This window comes from Chelonia mydas, chromosome 21, assembly GCF_015237465.2.
Source record: "Chelonia mydas isolate rCheMyd1 chromosome 21, rCheMyd1.pri.v2, whole genome shotgun sequence".
NCBI lineage: Eukaryota > Metazoa > Chordata > Testudines > Cheloniidae > Chelonia > Chelonia mydas.
The window spans coordinates 18,324,726-18,344,865 of record NC_051261.2 but is presented as its reverse complement, the minus strand read 5'-3'; the positions used below and the strand labels follow the sequence as shown (position 1 = coordinate 18,344,865).

The following is a 20,140-nucleotide window of genomic DNA, read 5'->3' as shown; positions in this document are numbered from 1 at the left end:
GTTAAAGGGGAGAATAAAACTGGTCATGCTGAATGGTCAGGCTGGAGGAAGTTTATTAATGGAGTTCCTCAAGGATCAGTCTTGGGACCAATCTTAGTTAACATTTTCATTAATGACCTTGGCAGAAATTTAGACATGAAATTAGGCAACAGTTTCTAACCACCAGAGGAGTGAAGTTCTGGAATAGCCTTCCAATGGAAGCAGTGGGGGTAAAAACCAAACCTGTTTTAAGACTGAACTTGATACGTTTATGGAGGAAATGGTATGATGAGGTTGCCTAGAGTGGCATATGGCGACTGCCACTAAGCAATATCTCCAATGACCAGAGACGGGACACTAGATGGGGAGGGCTCAGACTTACTACATAGAATTCTCTCTCAGGTATCTAATTGGTGGGTCTCACCCACATGTTCAGGGTCTAACTAATAGCCATATTTGGGGTTGAAAAGTGATTTCCCCCCAAGTCAGATTGGCAGTAACCCAAGTTTTTCACCTTCCTCTGTAGTGTGGGGCACGAGTCACTTGCTGGTTTGAACTGGAGTAAATCATGGATTCTCTGTATCTTGAGGTCTTTAAATCAAGATTTGAGGACTTCAGTAACTAAGCCAGAAGTTATGGGCCTATTAAAGGAGGGGGTGGGTGAGGTTCTATGGCCTGCGATGTGCAGGTGGGTCAGACTAGATGATCATGCAGAAAAACCTGAGTGTCTCTGGATTAAGTTTAGAAGTGTGAGCAACAAGAGTGATGTAGTGGTGGGAGTCTGCTATAGACCACCGGACCAGGGGGATGAGGTGGATGAGGCTTTCTTCCAGCAACTCGCAGAAGCTACTAGATCGCACGCCCTGGTTCTCATGGGTGACTAATTTTCCTGATATCTGCTGGGAGAGCAATACAGCGGTGCATAGACAATCCAGGAAGTTTTTGGAAAGCGTAGGGGACAATTTCCTGGTGCAAGTGCTAGATGAGCCAACTGGGGGGGAGCTTTTCTTGACCTGCTGCTCACAAACAGGGAAGAATTAGTGGGGGAAGCAAAAGTGGACGGGAATCTGGGAGGCAGGGACCATGAGTTGGTTGAGTTCAGGATCCTGATGCAGGGAAGAAAGGTAAGCAGCAGGATACGGACCCTGGACTTCAGGAAAGCAGACTTCGACTCCCTCAGGGAACGGATGGGTAGGATCCCCTGGGGGACTAACATGAAGGGGAAAGGAGTCCAGGAGAGCTGGCTGTATTTCAAGGAATCCCTGTTGAGGTTACAGGGACAAACCATCCCAATGAGTCGAAAGAATAGTAAATATGGCAGGCGACCAGCTTGGCTTAACGGTGAAATCCTAGCGGATCTTAAACATAAAAAAGAAGCTTATAAGAAGTGGAAGGTTAGACATATGACCAGGGAAGAGTATAAAAATATTGCTCGGGCATGTAGGAATGAAATCAGGAGGGCCAAATCGCACCTGGAGCTGCAGCTAGCAAGAGATGTCAAGAGTAACAAGAAGGGGTTCTTCAGGTACGTTGGTAACAAGAAGAAAGCCAAGGAAAGTGTGGGCCCCTTACTGAATGAGGGAGGCAACCTAGTGACAGAGGATGTGGAAAAAGCTAACGTGCTCAATGATTTTTTTGCCTCTGTCTTCACTAACAAGGACAGATCTCAGACTGCTGCGCTGGGCATCACAACATGGGGAGTAGATGGCCAGCCCTCTGTGGAGAAAGAGGTGGTTAGGGACTATTTAGAAAAGCTGGACGTGCACAAGTCCATGGGGCCGGACGAGTTGCATCCGAGAGTGCTAAAGGAATTGGCGGATGTGATTGCAGAGCCATTGGCCATTATCTTTGAAAACTCGTGGCGAACGGGGGAAGTCCCAGATGACTGGAAAAAGGCTAATGTAGTGCCAATCTTTAAAAAAGGGAAGAAGGAGGATCCTGGGAACTACAGGCCAGTCAGCCTCACCTCAGTCCCCGGAAAAATCATGGAGCAGGTCCTCAAGGAATCAATCCTGAAGCACTTAGAGGAGAGGAAAGTGATCAGGAACAGTCAGCATGGATTCACCAAGGGCAAGTCATGCCTGACTAATCTAATCGCCTTCTATGATGAGATTACTGGTTCTGTGGATGAAGGGAAAGCAGTGGATGTATTGTTTCTTGACTTTAGCAAAGCTTTTGACACTGTCTCCCACAGTATTCTTGTCAGCAAGTTAAAGTAGTATGGGCTGGATGAATGCACTATAAGGTGGGTAGAAAGTTGGCTAGATTATCGGGCTCAACGGGTAGTGATCAATGGCTCCATGTCTAGTTGGCAGCCGGTAGCAAGTAGAGTGCCCCAAGGGTCGGTCCTGGGGCCGGTTTTGTTCAATATCTTCATAAATGATCTGGAGGATGGTGTGGATTGCACTCTCAGCAAATTTGCGGATGATACTAAACTGGGAGGAGTGGAAGATACGCTGGCGGGCAGGGATAGGATACAGAGGGACCTAAACAAATTGGAGGATTGGGCCAAAAGAAATCTGATGAGGTTCAGTAGGGATAAGTGCAGGGTCCTGCACTTAGGACGGAAGAACCCAATGCACAGCTACAGACTAGGGACTGAATGGCTAGGCAGCAGTTCTGCGGAAAAGGACCTAGGGGTTACAGTGGACGAGAAGCTGGATATGAGTCAGCAGTGTGCCCTTGTTGCCAAGAAGGCCAATGGCATTTTGGGATGTATAAATAGGGGCATAGCGAGCAGATCGAGGGACGTGATCGTTCCCCTTTATTCGACATTGGTGAGGCCTCATCTGGAGTACTGTGTCCAGTTTTGGGCCCCACACTACAAGGAGGATGTGGAAAAATTGGAAAACATCCAGGAGAGGGCAACAAAAATGATTAGGGGTCTGGAACACATGACTTATGAGGAGAGGCTGAGGGAACTGGGATTGTTTAGTCTGCGGAAGAGAAGAATGAGGGGGGATTTGATAGCTGCTTTCAACTACCTGAGAGGTGGTTCCAGAGAGGATGGTTCTAGACTATTCTCAGTGGTAGAAGAGGACAGGACAAGGAGTAATGGTCTCAAGTTGCAGTGGGGGAGGTTTAGGTTGGATATTAGGAAGAACTTTTTCACTTGGAGGGTGGTTAAACACTGGAATGTGTTACCTAGGGAGGTGGTGGAATCTCCTTTCTTAGAAGTTTTTAAGGTCAGGCTTGACAAAGCCCTGGCTGAGATGATTTAATTGGGGATTGGTCCTGCTTTGAGCAGGGGTTTGGACTAGATGACCTCCTGAGGTCCCTTCCAACCCTGATATTCTATGATTCTATGATGGTCCCTTCTGGCCTTAAAGACTACGCGTCTAACATGTGAGCTGCTAACATTTTTGACAATAGTTTTAATTAATGCTCCCCATTATTTAATACAGTAGCAGTTGGTATCCAAAATTAGTGCTGAGGCTGCAGATAACATTCTGCACCAAATCCCCTTTTGAAGTAGCTCATATTTTCCATGTGGAAAATGGATGTTCCGGGGCAGCAGGGGCATGTGCAAACAGCCCTATACTGTTTCTATCTGGAGATAACCCCACAGAAGCCTGTACTCCATGCCTTGTCCCTTCTCCCTCTGCTGCAAGGCCAAAGCTCCCACAATGACAGAAAGATGTACAGCAACTTCCAAAGGATGGAGCGGCTTCAGCCTCATAGATACTCCCCGTGTCAGCAAGAGGTACTACGCCCAGCAATGATTAGCCACATGACAGATAAGACATTACTGGTGAGGCTTCGCACCAATGATCAGCCAGCCCTGGATTTATATAATTTGTGCTGTTATATTTTGTAAATAAGCACCTAGATGCTATGGTGCTAGGCATGAGTCACTATAATGAATATTTTAATATCCTAGCCAGCACCAACAGTATCCAATGGAGTTAAGGCTGCTAAATAGTTTCCATTATAACCACCAGTTTTCATTGGTTTTGAGGGCAATGGGAAGTGGTAGGCATTGACAGATATTACAATTCTTTATAGAGATTTCCATAAAAGAACATTTGGCAGCCCCTGTTGCAAAAAAATTTTCAATTATGAAAAATAGCAGCAAAAATGACCAATCACCCCAAAATTGTTTTTAAAACTACCCCTCCCACTAGATCAACTCTACAAGTAATGAAACAGAGTGATGGGCAGGGAAACCCTTGGGGCCAGGAGAAAGGGAAAGCTGGGGTGTGTGCACATTTGGGGAAAATGTGGAGAAATAGAGAGGGGGAAGTTAGGGTGTGCATACACCAGAGAATTACAGGGGTCAGAAACTAGGAAAAACTGGCCAGTACTTTCTGGCTGCCCCTTAAGGGAAAAAAGCCAGAGTGTACTGGTGAATATGGCACTCAGATTTAAAAGAAAATTTAAGGTTCATACTACTTATCTTAAAGTCATTAGAAATCTCAGCACTATCTTTGGGTTTCTTGTTTAGTATTCATGTATGACATCTTTAATCATTTAAAGAAATAAATTCCTAGATAACTCTGTTAAACTGGAGTTAAGGTTGTGTACGTATCAGTGATTTAAGGTCAAAAATATTATAGGAATATTGTAATTAACCTCAAAGAAATCAAAACATGTTAAAGTATGGAAATGAACAACCTCAAACTTTGCCCTGTAATAGTACCATGAGCAAAAAAAAGGGAAAAAATTAGTGTTTTAAGAATCAGTGTAATCTGGAACTACAAACACTATTATGCACTGATCATAATTGTGCCATTATTGCTTGGTGTCACCGCAGGGATTTCTTTCAAGTTAAACAACTCTAAATTTCGTAAATTGGTAATGCTTGTTTTCCTAAGTTGGTAATGCTGAATTTCCTAAGTTGGTAATAGCTGAAATATTTTTAACCTTAAATTACTGACGTGTAAACTGATATCTCCACCTTAACCTAGTTTACCATAGTTTTTATCTGGGATATATTATTCATATAGCAAGAAAAACAGGAATAGTGCGTATGTGCCTACCAGCTCTGCTTTTCACTGTACAACCTTAATGCTGAATTAATAGCTTTTGCAATTTAGATTACATTAAATGCATAAAGTTATGGATCCAGCATTATAAAGTAATGAAAATTACAAGGCCACATTCATACTTGCGCAGGGATTTCCATTTTTCTAACTTTAATTTAAAAATCTCAAATATAATGGAAGTTCCTTCCTAGCTGTATCCTATTAGCACAGCATACTTTCCTCTATGCCAGCAGTTCTCAAACTGTGGGTCAGGATCCCAAAGTGGGTTGGGACCACATTTTAAAGGGGTTGCGAGGGCTGGCTTAGACTTGCTGGGCCTGGTGCCGAAGCCAAGCCCAAGAGCTTCAGGCTTGGGAGGAGAGGCTCAGGATATAAGCTCCCTGCCTGGGGCTGAAGCCCTTGGGCTTTTCCCCCTCCCCCGCCCAGGGCAGCAGGGCTCGGGCTCTGGCCTCTCCATCCAGGGCAGCAGGGCTCAGGCTTTGGTCCTCCCTCCTAGGGTCATGTAGTAATTTTTATTGTAAGAAGGGGGTCACAGTGCAATGAAGTTTGAGAACTCCTGCTATGCCTTAATGAGGAGGAAGCTTAGCAGTGACTGAGCTGGAGGCTTTAATTCCTGCACCATACAGGCACCCCACTTCTGCTCCAGTTTCTTTACTTCACTCACGAAGTGGGAATGTGGCACAATACCATCAAAGTCAAGGAAAAAACAGGACAACTGCTCAGGTCTTGCCATGCATATACACATACCTGTAAGTACTCTCATGGCTCCATGCACTGCATTCAGATCACCACTGACCAGCATCTCCATCAACAAATTGAAAAGCTGGGGCCAAGCCTCAGGCCAGTCCCAGTGGGCTATGGCTGAAACTGCATAGGCAACACTTGAGCGCACTTTACTAATAGATTCTCTCAGGCCATTGGGTAACAGCTCCCTTATGGCAACTTTTGCCTGCAGAGAATAATGATATTTAGCAAGAGAGATCACTTATCACACACAACAATATAGTGTTTTCAAACTGCTCTCATCACATTCTGATATGTATAGCAGATTCTTTTGTTGTTAGCATCAGGTTTAAGGGAAGTATCTGAGTGTGATTTCAAAACATGCACATTTGGATTCCTTTCAATTTATAAAGGAGACAGAGCACAACATGCAGAAATGTATTCCTCTTCCCATATAAAACACACCCAAATATAAAAGCTTTCCCAAAAGTAAAGCTGCAATTAAAGTTTAGTTTATACTTTATACACAGTTTTAATCTCATAAAATCCTTCAAAGGGAAGGAAAGGCATGAGAGCCCCAAGTAATCCCAAATGAAAAAGGACCCTAGCCTTTCCTAGGAGTTCTAAATCTAGTGGTGAATATACCCAGGATGTCTGCTCACATTTAACCCAATTCCTAACACCTTTCATTTCTCCAATTAGTATTTCCCTTCCAGTGAGCCCCAATCTAGATGTGCTTGACTTTGCAACCTTAAACCAAAAAAAAAATGTTAAAAGAATGTTATCTCCTAGGGTGCTTGTTTTTTCTTCAAAGCAAACTACAAAACAGAACTCCCACATGCAGCATATTGACACACATGGTTTATTAGCTGGTTGGAACCTTCAGATCCACTGCACAGACCTCTGCTGCTTGAGCTAAGTGAGTAGTTGAGAGCAGTAGTAGACTGTCATCCTCTATGTGTCAGCACTAGAGGGAGATGAGAATTTACCGCTAGGTTCGACAAATATTTGTCAACAGCAGAGGAATGGCAAGATTCAGAAATTGTGGGTTCTATTCCAGTCTCTGGAGGGGAGTGCGCTTTGGTGGGAACAGACTCTTCTGCCTCCTTCCCCACAAGTTTGTCCCCTTCCCCACCCCCTCCAACCCATCATTGTTCCATTCCTATCTCTTCCCTCACCCCTGGCTCTTCAGCACAGTCCCAGTGTTCTTGCCTAGCCAGTCCCAATCTCCTCTCTGGGGGTTGCCTTTCTGAGTCAGTCTCTTCCCCCACCTCTCGTTCCCAGTCTTCCTGCTAAGTCAATCCCAGTTCTCCCCCCTGCACCCAGTTCCTTGTCGGATCTCAGTATGGTGTCCCCCAAGCCAACTAGCTCCATGCCTCTCCAGACACCTTGTCCCAATCTACTCCTTACTCTCCCCCCAGTCTGGCTCTTGTCCCCTCTGCACTTGAATTCAGGTGGCTTCATCCTCTATGCTGCCTGGATGCCAGCAGGAGAATTGCTGAGAGCACAGAAGAGAAGCTCCCTCCTGACTCCACCCCAGCTCAGAGCAACTATTACATGGAATGTCCAGCTTCACCTGTGTAGCCCTGGACTGGAGCCACTGAGCGCAGATGGCACATACACAGTATGGTCAGCGTGAGTGACTCAGGCATGCTCAGTGAGGACCGAGTCTTTGGCAATTTTAGCTGCTAAACTCTAAGAAGCCTCTACTAAGCATGTGCAAACTGAGATTTTTCAAATGTCTGTAACTTTACCAATTTTGGGCAGACTTTCAAAGGAACAGCAAAATGCACACAAAGCCTGCCCCTCTGCCAAATTTCAATTAGAAGGTCAAAAGCATGGCAGAGTTAAGTGCTTCTCAGAGAAAAGGTCACCAGAATTATTTAAACATTGAAAAACATTTTTTCACAGCCTCATTATCAGAAACACTTGAATGGATGTAGCTGAAGTTTTTGTTGTTGTTGTTTTTTAAATCAGCCCAAAGAGTTAAAGTTTGGGAAAATTATAAGCAACTGAAAACCAGGTCTTATAACAGGAAGTGTTAGACAACCTAAATAATAGGTGGCATTACTCGCTCTAATAAAATCAGTACCAACCGCCACCCCAAAACAAGCCAACCAGAAACCTTAGCTTTCCACAATGATAAAAGTCAGTTACAGCAGACAAGCAACATGCAACCAATACAGTATTAAACAGGAATCTTACCCTTTCTGTGGTCTCTGGATGCCTAAACTTGTCTGACTGGGAACACCAGTGAGTCTCCACATATTGTTTCAAAATTACAGATGCTAACTGTAAAAGGAAACAAAGGACATGAAGCAGAACTAAAGGAATGGGTTACATTCAGAATTGATACAAATATCCCGCCTCATCCCTAAAAATGGGGCTGGCCAAAATGTGAAATTCCTTGTGAAAGAAACAGGACACTCTGTTGCAGAGACAAGTGGAGTCTGTAGTTATTGTTCATTGACAGCATGCCTAGTGCTATAAAGAGTCTAGAGATGTTTGATGCCAGCTTCCTATTAAGCCCACCCCCATCCCAGAACCTGCTCATCACCAAAACAAGTACAATATTAAATGGTTCATTAAAACTATGCCAAGCCTAACTCAGTATTACATTCCCAGAGACCTCTAATAAGTTGTCGTCTCTCACGGCCCATGGTTTCTACCTAGCTAGACAAGAGAGATGGTAAGAAGCAGATGGCTTCCTACGCTGTAAATTATAATTGTTCAATAATTAAAGAAGTCTGGCACTTGCTATTACCCAGAGGGTTACTAACTACCAAGAAATGTCCAAACCAGAGGATCAAGGTGGGTGAGGTAATATATTTTATTGAACCAACTTCTATTGGTGAGAAAGACAAGCCACAGAGAGCTCTTCTTCAGGTCTGGGAAAGGTACTCTGAAAGACACAGCTAATTGCAAAGTGGAACAGACTGTTTAACATAAGTAGTTAGCACACACTCTAAGGGACCATTCAAGGTAGAGTGGCCTATTAAAACCTCTGCAGTCATAGGACAAAATGAGAGGGTTTGTGGGTTAAAGATGGTTGCAATAAGCCATAAATCCAGTGTCTGTTCAATCCATGATTTTTAGTGTCTAGCAGAGTTATGAATTCAAGGACTGACTGGTCAGACAAAGATCTGGTCATAAGACCGGCCATACTGGGTCAGACCAAAGGTCCATCTAGCCCAATATCCTGTCTTCCGACAGTGGCCAATGCCAGGTGACATAGAGGGAATGAACAGAACAGGTAATCATCAAGGGATCCATTCCCTGTCGCCCATTTCCAGCTTCTGGCAAACAGAGGCTAGGGACACCATCCCTGCCCATCCTGGCCAATAGCCATTGATGGACCTATCCTCCATGAATTTATCTAGTTCTTTTTTGAACTCTGTTATGGTCTTCGTCTTCACAACATCCTCTGGCAAAGAGTTCCACAGGTTGACTGTGCGTTGTGTGAAGAAATACTTCCTTTTGTTTGTTTTAAAACTCCTGCCTATTAATTTAATTTGGTGACCCTAGTTCTTGTGTTATGAGAAGGAATAAACACTTCCTTATTTAATTTCTCCATACTAGTCATGATTTTATAGACCTCTATCATATCCCTCCCCCTTAGTCATCTCTTTTCCAAGCTGAGATGTCCCAGTTTTATTTATCTTTCCTCATATAGAAGCTGTTCCATAACCCCTAACCATTTTTGTTGCCCTTTTCTGTACCTTTTCCAATTCCAATAATTCTTTTTTGAGATGGGGCAACCACATCTGCATGCAGTATTCAAAATGTGGGTGTACCATGGATTTATATATAGGCAATATGATATGTTCTGTCTTATCTATCCCTTTCCTATGGATTCCCAACATTCTGTTCGCCCTTTTGACTGCTGCTGCACACTGAGTGGATGTTTTCAGAGAACTATCCACAATAACTCCAAGATCTCTTCCTTGAGTGGTAACAGATAATTTAGACCCCATCATTTTATATGTATAGTTGGGATTACGTTTTTCAGTGTGCATTACTTTGCATTTATCAACATTGAATTTCATCTGCCATTTTGTTGTCCAGTCACCCACTTTTGTGAGGTCCTTTTGTAACGCTTCATCCTCATAGGAAACCTGCACAACTCTTCCAAAAGATGAGCCTGGGAGCTTAAATTCATAGTACGTGCTAACTATTTATGCTAAGCAATCTCTTCCACCTTGCATTTAGCTATGACACTCTGAGTACCTTTCCCAGACCTGAAGACCACCTCTTTGTGGCTTGAAAGCTTCTCTCTTATCAACAGAAGTTGGTCCAATAAAAGGTATTACCTCACCCACCTTGCTTCTCTAATATCCTGGGACCAACATGGCTACAACTACACTACATACAAACCAGAGGATGTATTTTTAACTAAGCTTCTAGGACATGTTATATTACCCACAAATTTCCTTTTAGTCTTTGTGTTTGCCACACCTCCAATTTTTTTTTTTTTAAAAGGACATTGCTGATTTTTATTAAACCAAAAACAGGAAAACACAACTTCAGTTCTATTAGGTATCTAGTAGAATTTAGGTAAGAGGATGATATTGATAAAAATGTAATCAGTTTTTGTGTTAAGCTGCTAAAATTTAATACACTTGTTGATAAGCATCACACTAGACAGACTTTCACTCTAGTCTCTGCCTTTGTTAAACCAACAGGGAAAGTGAATGACATGGGGTATGTCTACACTGCAACATAAGCCTGTCCTTGAGCTTGGCTCAAGCCTAATTCCTCTCCCCCCCTTGCATCTACACTGCAATTGTGCTAACTGGGGGCTCAGACCCAGGGTCCTAGGACCTTGCAGCGCTGGAGGGTCAGAGCATGGGTCAAGCCAGGACACAAGGTCCGAGCCCTGTTGCTTTGCAGTATAGACGCAACCCAGCTTCCCTCAGGTCCTCGGAGTCCATGAGAAGTATCCCACAATTCCATGCAACAACTTCATTAGTTCTCTCTATCCCAACAATCTGCAATCCATTCTATTAAAATGGAAGCCATTCTCCCACTTGGTGAGCAGCAGCAGATCAGGTCAGCATTAACCCATTCTCTTCTAATCACCAATCTCCAAGCACAGTATCAGAGAGTCTCCTGGATTTGCAAAAGAGAGCAAACCAATCAAGCCTTTTGCAAAGTGAGCTGCTTCATGATTACAGGAGCACAGCCAAATTCTGGTGAATCTCTGGTGCAAGGCAAGTAAATTGTGTATTTCAGGAAAAGCACCAGGAATGCCCATGTATACTAGTAGATAGCTAAAAAGCTGGCACCTCTGCAGATTTTCCAGACAGGTGACCAGTGCAGCAAGCGCATTAAGATGCTGAAGAGCAAGTACCGGAAGACCAGAGATAAGAACTGCACCTCAGCTACTTGTCAACAACGTTCCCATTTTATGACTACTGATGGAGTTCTGGATGCTGTACTAAGCACAGAGCCAACAGTGCTTCATGACAACCTGGTCAGCCAGGATGGTCCCTGTTGGGCCCTGAATATCTGATGAGAGCCAGCAGCAGGCTCTCAGTGAGGAACACAGAGTGACTCTTTTAATGAAACCAGTCCAAGAGCAGGCTGTGGATCAGGATCAACAGCAAATGCTTGGCCCCTACTCACTGAGCTTACAGAAAACCAGGGGGAGACAGAAGCCACCACCGAGTCCAGTAAATGTATGACTCAAATTTACAGTTTATTACAGTAACGGAAAGGATATCTGCTGTAAGAAGCAATGCAAAAATGATAAGCCCCAAAAATGATTGGCCAGCATGTGGCCACTAATGGCAGATTTCAGAGTAGCAGCCGTGTTAGTCTGTATTCGCAAAAAGAAAACGAGTACTTGTGGCACCTTAATGGCAGATTGTATCACAGTGCCTTGGCATACCCCCACCACGTGGAGTTCAAAATGGCAACATGGCATTTCAAACATTCATAAACAGCTGTAAACATAATTTTAACAGTTAAGTCACAAGATGATTGCTAGGGTCATTGTTTTCCTTTCAGTAATAAAAAATTTGCCATTCTGTAATTACTCCTCCTGGGTCTATGGAGCCATCTGTAAACAGTGAACTCAGTGTACATGTTTGGGAAATAGTCTTCTATTTCCAATTAGTCCATTTCAGTTAGAGGCAATCCACAGTGTCCGTGGGTCACAAAATCATTTCTCCAAAGTATGAGTGGGGTGTCAGTTTTCTCCCAGAACTATGCCAGGTGTGGGGTGTAGGAAAGCTGAACATTTCAGAGTGTTTGTGTGCAGAAATAATAGGGTAAGCCATGAGTGAGCTAACAGCATCATGTTCATTCCTTCATGGATTCTGACCCAATCCTGGATGCTGATAGCTGCAAACATTTTGTGAAGGAGGAACTCCATATAGCTAGTCACACTGCAGGGAAGGGCATATTTTCCAGGCCCCTCTGTATAGCTAACTATTCCACTCCACTCACAAATGTGCTGTTTGGTCACTATATGTTTAAATACTTCAGCAGTTTGGAATAACATCCCCCTCTGCCAATAGGGCATCACAAGAATGGTTACGTCTTCCAAAATATGAAAGGCCTGAAATGAGAGAAAAAGCCTCTTGCAGCAAGGGTGCTATACATCCTCCACCATATGGCAATTAGATATGAAATTTTTATGAAACAGGAAAAAAGGTAAGGAGTACTTGTGGCACCTTAGAGACTAACCAATTTGTTTGAGCATAAGCTTTCGTGAGCTCGAGCTCACTTCATCGGATGCATACTGCGGAAATCACTTCCGCAGTATGCATCCGATGAAGTGAGCTGTAGCTCACGAAAGCTTATGCTCAAACAAATTGGTTAGTCTCTAAGGTGCCACAAGTACTCCTTACCTTTTTGCGAATACAGACTAACACGGCTTTTACTCTGAAACCAGGAAAAAAGGTTATAATTTTTAACTTACCATTGTCTCTGCACTTCTGTAACAGATTAACAAGGCTGTATCCGGAAACAGTATGAGGACTGAATCATGCTCTTCACAATGTATCAGTTCACTCTAGAAATCTTACATTTTATGTCCTGGAGATTTCACAGAAAATTGTGCTTCTAGTTTTTTTCCACAAAAAATGAACTAATTTAGACAATAACTCTGTTTCTTGTCCTCTTTCAGGACCCTCAAGCTATACTGCCTACTGTTCTTCAGGAACTCGATCCCTGGCCCAGTATAACTTCTCAGACATTCCAAAATGAAGCATTTCTGTGATGAAGTTATGGTCAATGTTCTTGACAGGACAGACCAGCAGGTCCTGCAGCAGCAGAAGAGGGATGAAAGACTGGAACAATGGCATGCTGACAGGAAGGAGGAAAGGGGGAGTCTTGCCATCCAGGTGGAGGACAGGGTTTCAGAGAGGGAGCAGGCACTTGCAAAGCAGTTCCTGGCACAGGAACAGCAGCTAAGGGAAGAGGATAGAGCTCAACAGAGAACAGTTTTTGCAATTCCTGTCCATAATGGCAGCAAGAGTACCATCTCCGGCTGCCTCCCCAACGACATGGCATGATCAAGCTGCAACATACCCCCCATCCAGTAGTAGCTTGGACAACTCTGTTGGGATGGCCCATGCATTCAGGACTTATGAGTGGCTGGCTAGGGCAACTAAACCCCATGCAGCCTGCCTTCTTCAACCCCCTCCAGTGGAACCTCCATCACCACCACCCGCCGCTGCTAAGTGAGGGAAAAATGTGTAAAGAAGGGAAAGGAGAACGTGAGGCCAGGGGACATGTAGTGGTAGGGAGATTGTATCATATTTTAACTATATCATGCTTTGGGGGTGGGGGGTGTAATGGCACTGGCTTGCCCAACACTGAGTGTTTTCTTTTAAGACATGTTTACAAATAAAGCATGTTATGTTTTCAATAAATTTTATTGTTATCACTGCATCACATTATCAGTCATGATTTGAGATAAAGCTAAACACATGTTCAGGAGCAATTAAGCATTAGTAAGCAAATGGTATTCTTCTATTTAGCTAGGTACATCAATTCACATTTCAATAAATTCCATCTGTACACCCATTCTTCCCCCCCAAACCAAATTCATTATTCATCATCATGTCATTCAGACTTACATCACATGTCAATCAAAAGCCCACCCCCCGCAAAAAATAAGCCACTTTTCCTCCAACAAGCACATTCCTACAGGTACTACTGCCCCTCTTCCACTGGGCCATGAAAGTCCATCATGTGAGCACACGAAGCATTCCTGACTTCTGCTGTCCAGATGCAGCCAGCTCCAGCAGCGGCAGCTGCACTTGCTGGCTGAGGGTACCGATCCAGCATCCCCTCGCTGCCGTAGGTCCAGTCAGGGGGAAAGGGCTTACCTCTGGCTTCACAAAGGTTGTGAAGAGCACAGCAGGCCACAGTAATGCGTACAGCACTGATGACACTGACATCCAAATTGGCTTGTAGACACCTCCAATGTGATTTTAATTTGTCAAAAGCATTTTCAACCACCATGCTACCTGCTAAGAATATAATTAAACTGTCTTTTGCCAGGGCCTCTGAAATCAAGCTATGACTTCGTAACCCAAGGCAAAAGGAGGAACACAGGGTCCCCCAGAACAACCATGGAGACTGCAACACCTTTTATGTCAATCTCCGTTGGTGGGAATAATGTCCCAATTCTATCAATGAATGTAGACTCCCAAGCAGCGAAAAAGCTCTAGTTTTGTGAGCTGATCCAACACAGCCCACCTTGACATTCATAAATCTGCACTGGTTGTTCTCTGTGGCCATTTATGTACTCCTTGAGGAAGGCAAATGAGTCCCATTAATGGGCCTGCCGATTGTCTCAAAGCCAGCAATTACCTCCAGAATATCTAATGCTTGCCACACTGGGCAAAACCACTCGCCTGATTGTCTCAGTTACCTCCATCACCACTTTACCCACATACAACTTTCCAACCCCACACTCGCTGGCAATTGACCTGTAGCAGATTGGGGTAGCCAGTTTCCAGACAGTTACAGCAAGCTGCTTCTGGACCGGTGAAGATGTGTCTTTTTACGGTGGAGGCAATCTGCTCACAAAGCTCCAGAAGTGTGGCTTTTTTCATGCAAAAGTTCTAGACCTACTGCTCGTCATCCAGGTCTGCATAATGACGTGGTCCCACCAGTCTGTGCTTGTGGCCCTGAGCCAGAAGCAGCAGTCTATGTAGGGGGCATCAGCAGCTATGTCAATTATACTGAGCAGCAGGCACCAGGACACTCCTCCTCCTCCAGCTCCATCAGAAAATCTATCACGTACCTATGGTGGGCCAGAAAACGCTGGCAAAATGTCCACCAGTTCCTCGCTGATGCCCTGCCAGTTTCCTGACACAGGACTGAAAGCACAAGCAAGAGAAGTTAGTGAAAAGACACTTCATGTTGCTGACTCCGGCAGTTGGGAGTGCACAGACCAAAATGACTGCTTGGCAGGCTGTTCAAACTTCCTGTAATGTACAGGGCAGGCAGTAAGTTTTCCCAAAGCACACCATGGTCCTAGGGCTAGAGTGGCCACATTTCAGGAGAGGAGGGTGATAGAAACTCTGGGATATGACTCAGGTCTGCGCACTGCAGTGTGGACATCAGACCCCTAGGTTCAAGCACAGATTAGAAAAGTCTTAAAGTAGGGTTAAAATATAAATATAGACACTCAAGCCCAGGGTTCTTTAACATAGGTCAATTTCAAGTCCCACTAACCCTGGACTTACCCTAGGTGGAGGGCTATGAACAGATAACACCCAGCCTCCAGAACTCTCACCCGTGGAATGTTATCAATATCAATCCATCTGATCTTAATTAAAAGGGATTCTCAGGAAGCTAGGATCCAAACCATTTGGAATTCCAGAACTTTTTTGGGAGAACAGAGATAGTTGCGAGAGGCACAGAACCTCACATACCTATTGTACTGATCCCTCTGAATACTTTAGAGATGTGAGAAGGTCACTGTTACAGCATATCTTTTATATTAAAAAAATTAAGTGAACAAGTTCTAGATTTGCAGCTTTGGAGACAAGTCCTTCCCACAGTACTGGTACAGTTCAGAAAACAGAGCTCCTATATGCCACCCTGCCAGCATGCCACCCTGATCAGAAAGGAAGACGTCAACGATCAAGAGGACTAGTCTCTAGGCCTACACTTAGATTGTCAAGTGTGTTAAATGCAATGGTGTTTTTGGGAAATATTAATACTTGTCCACTATGCTCTGGACTAAGATCACCAATCCATTTCACAGAGATCTCTGGAACAGCCATAAGGATATACTTTTCATCAACTACTGACCTAGGCCAAAGTAGTAGTTAACCATCCACAGGCTAATTAAGTTCATTTACTTAAAAGCAAAGTTATCCATAGGGGGTGAATCTAGGACAGTCAATCTATGGAAAACAAGACATTTTGGCCAGAGAATTAGAACTTTTCAATACACCTGGCTGTTTAACATGTCCCTGTAAGTGAACAATTGCCACAAATTGAAAGCCATGGTACAAACAGATACAGGATGCAGATACATCCACAATCTGTTTGTAGCATACAGCTGCCTTTTATGTCCTAGTACCTTAAGAGTTCATGTGGCACCTTAGAAACTAACAAATGTATTTGAACATAAACTTTCGTGAGCTACAGCTCACTTCATCAGATGTTAGTCTCTAAGGTGCCACAAGTACTCCTTTTCTTTTTGCAAATACAGACTAACACGGCTGCTACTCTGAAACTTAAGAGTTCAGTTATTCAGTGCACAGCACAATTTTACCTTCGTACCTATTACAGTGGGACTGGAGCAGGTGCTACCACAATACAAACAAACAAGTTAAACAGAACAACAGAACATTGTCAGCCTGAACCTCTATAAAGTCTAATTCTAAATCTAATAACTTTTTACCATTTCAGGATTACAAGTGACAAAATTATTCCACTGGATTATTTATGATTATTAGAAATACCAAGGAAGCCACACATGAAAATAAGATTTTGGTGTTTTATTTTGTTGTAAAATGCTTAGAGATTAAAAGGCACGAATACAAAAGGATGTCACGCAACCAAGAATATTTTGTGGCAGAGGGAAGATTATTTCCATTTCCTTTCTCCTCCCGTTATACCTCTCCCAACTACAATTTTCCGGTTTTCTTGCCACCCAGTATGAAAATGGTATTTGTAAAATGAAAACCACTAAAGTAGTAAAATATTTGTATTAGAATTAGCACCACCATAACCAACAAGAGGCGATGCAATTTTAGACTTTTTTTTTGGTAAGTAGTGAGTACATCGTAGAATAGCTGGTCATAGGAAATAACCTTGGATCGAGTGATCACGAGTTGAATTGGTTTAAATTAAATGAAAGGATAATTAAAACCAGGTCAACTCTGATTTTTCATTTCTAAAGGGCAGACTTTGAGAGTTTAAGGGAATTAGTTAAAGAAGTCAGCTGAACTGAAGAGCTCAAGAACTTAAAAGTGAACAAAGCTTGCACTTTCTTAAAATCAACTATACAAAAAAAAAAAAACTATCTGAAATTTGCATCCCAAGTGTGATGCTGTATGGTATCTGGGGGACACTTTATGTTATCATTGATCTCATTGTAAAATTGCAAGGAATCTGACCAGATATGCTGTGAAAGGTGTCAGTGAAAATGTTACGATTTGCAAAGTATGATCATCTTGTTTATATGTTTGTATCACCTTTGCATTATGAAAAAAGAAAAGGAGTACTTGTGGCACCTTAGAGACTAACCAGTTTATTTGAGCATGAGCTTTCGTGAGCTACAGCTCACTTCATCGCTATGCATCCGATGAAGTGAGCTGTAGCTCACGAAAGCTCATGCTCAAATAAACTGGTTAGTCTCTAAGGTGCCACAAGTACTCCTTTTCTTTTTACGAATACAGACTAACACGGCTGTTACTCTGAAACTTTGCATTATGAGTTACAGATATGTAGGATATATCTGTATTTCCAAACTGCTGCTGTGTCTCTGGGTGACACCCCTAGACAGAACAGCATCAGCGCTGGGCCTGCTTGCTGGCCCATCAAGGGACATCAGCTGTACAATGAGCCCATTGAAAGGAGCCAAGGACTATACCTTTTGACTCAGCAAGGCATGCAGGGGCATGCCTACGGAGAGAACTTTTAAGGCCTTTCAATGCCATGTACTGTGAGTCTGTGTTTCAGACAAAGGAAGTACCAGACACATGGCAAAAGGACTATAAAGGGCAGCTGCATCATCTCCATTTTGTCTTCAGTCCTGATTCTTACCTCTGGAGTAACTTTTCTACAAACTGAAGCTCTGAAAAAAGGACTGAATGACTCATCCAAACTGTGGGTGTGTTTCAGAGGGACTTTCAAGCCAGCAAACTCTCAAATACTGCTAAGAACTGATACGGACTTTGAAGTCTTTATATGTATGTGACTGCTTTACCATTTAACAACTCTCTTCTTGTCTCTCTTTTTTCTTTATAATAAACCTTTAGTTTTAGATGCTAAAGGATTGGCTGGCAGCATGGTATTTTGGGTAAGATCCAAACCTATAATGACCTCGTAATGTGGCTGACCCTTTGGGGTCAGAAGAACATTTTGTATATGTGAGCAGAGTTTTAAAATAACTTCTCACTGTACTGGACATAGGTGCTGACTGGGAGCCAGAGAACTGGAAATGCAATAAAGGGGGCTGTGACATTGCTTTTTGTGTGTGTGCACGTGCATGTGCTTTTGGATAACCAGTGTGGGGATCAGAAACACAGTTTGTGACTGATTGAAGAGTTTAACTTCAGTGATAACCACCAGTCTTTGGGAGAATCTGCTCTCCCTTTTGCAGCCTGCCCTGCCCTTGGTATTTTCAGTGAGGACTCCCCAGGCACCATGGGTCACACCAAGCGGGCGGGGGCGGTGAGGGAAGACAACTTGCAGGGAAAGGATCCCGACTCAGCTTGATGACTAGCCTCCACAAAAAGGTTAAGAGTAAACAGACTACCTATAGGGAATGGAAAAGGGAGCTGATCAAAAAAAGCTGCATCATGGAGATTAGAAAATGCATGTTTCAAGTGGGAACTGCTAGCAGTCAAGCTAAATTAGCTTTCAACAAGGAAATAAAAATAAAGAGGTTTTTTAGTTATATAAATAAAAAAAGAATAAGGAAAGATGGGCCACTATGCAGTCTGACTGGGAAGGAAATTATCTTTAACGTAGGTATGACCCAAAAATGAAATGAATACTTTGCCGTAGTTTTCAAAAAGGATGAAAATATGGAACATGTGCATGAAGGCCGAATGCCTGATGGAAATCAGTGTCCAGAAAAGAAAATGATCACTGCTGAGATACAAGAAAAACTTTAGCTGGCACTTGAGTTTGCTCGTCTGGTAGCAATGATTTTTAATTAGGCTGTTGGAGACCCCAGGGCATGGCCACTAGTTAAGTTGAGGGGATGGAAGGCCATAAGGGTCGAGGAAGTACTGTATGACTGGAGAGTAGCTAATGTCATACCTATATTTAGGGAATAAAAAGTGATCTGGGCAATTGCAGACCTGTTAGTATGACCTCAATAATTTGCAAGGCTTTAGAACAAATTGTGAAGGAAGAAAACAATTAAATTAAATAGAGGTAAACGGTAAAGCGGATGTAATGCAACATGGGTTTCATCACAGGCAGATCATGCCAGGCTAACCTGATTTTCTTCTTCGAGACAATAACTGCTTTTTAGATAAGGGAAATGCAGTAGATCAAATACACTTGGACTTTAGTAAGGTATTTGACACAGCACCCCATGGAAAATTGTTAAATTAGGTAAAATGGGAATCAGTACAAGCACTGTAAGGTGGATAAGGAACTGGCTAAAGGGCAGAAGGCAACAGGTTGTGCTGAAAGGCGAAGTATCAGACTGAAGGGAGGTTACTAGTGGAGTTCCTCAAAGATCAGTCTTGGGACCAATCTTATTCAATATTTTTATTAATGACTTTGGCACAAAAAGTAGGCGTGCGCTAATTAAATTTGAGACACAAGGTGGGTGAGATAATCTTTTATTGGATCAACTTCTGTTGACGAAAGAGACAAGCTTTTGAACTACACAGGTATTTTTCCCAGACCTAAAGAGCTCTATGTAGCTCAAAAACTTGTCTCTTTCACCAGCAGAAGTTGGTCTAATAACAGATATTACCTCATCCACCTTCTCTCTCTAATATCCTGGGTCCAACACAACTACAAAAACCACTGCAAACAACTAACAAAATTTGCGCATGATACAATGTTGGGAAGCATCTTCAATACAGAGGAGGATCAAATATTATACAGGATGTTGTGGATGACCCTGAACACTTTGAAGTGACAGAAATGGGAGGAAATTCAGTAGCACAAAGTCATGTACTTTGGGTCTAATAAGAAGAATTTCTGTTACAAACTGGAGGCTCAGCAAGTGGAAGTAACAGAGGAAGAGAGACCTGGGTGTGGGAGTCAATCACAGGATGACTGAGTCA

At 43.1% G+C, this 20,140-nt stretch overlaps 1 protein-coding gene across 9 annotated transcripts in view; it reads right to left on the bottom strand.

Annotated features, from left to right (window-relative positions):
* Window positions 1–20,140, bottom strand: part of IPO9 (importin 9) — a 163,509-nt gene that overhangs the window by 114,276 nt on the left and 29,093 nt on the right. For 8 of the 9 annotated variants that reach the window (XR_005223189.2, XM_037884733.2, XM_037884732.2 and 5 more), the window contains 2 exons: window positions 7,893–7,979; window positions 5,712–5,913 (listed from right to left, as the gene is read on the bottom strand). Coding sequence is in view for 7 of the 9 variants with exons in the window: in XM_037884733.2 (XP_037740661.1) it covers window positions 5,712–5,913; window positions 7,893–7,979 (289 nt within the window). In the remaining 2 variants the exon portion in view is untranslated. The remainder of the gene's footprint in view (window positions 1–5,711; window positions 5,914–7,892; window positions 7,980–20,140) is intronic. The other variant, XM_043533610.1, reaches the window with a different exon arrangement.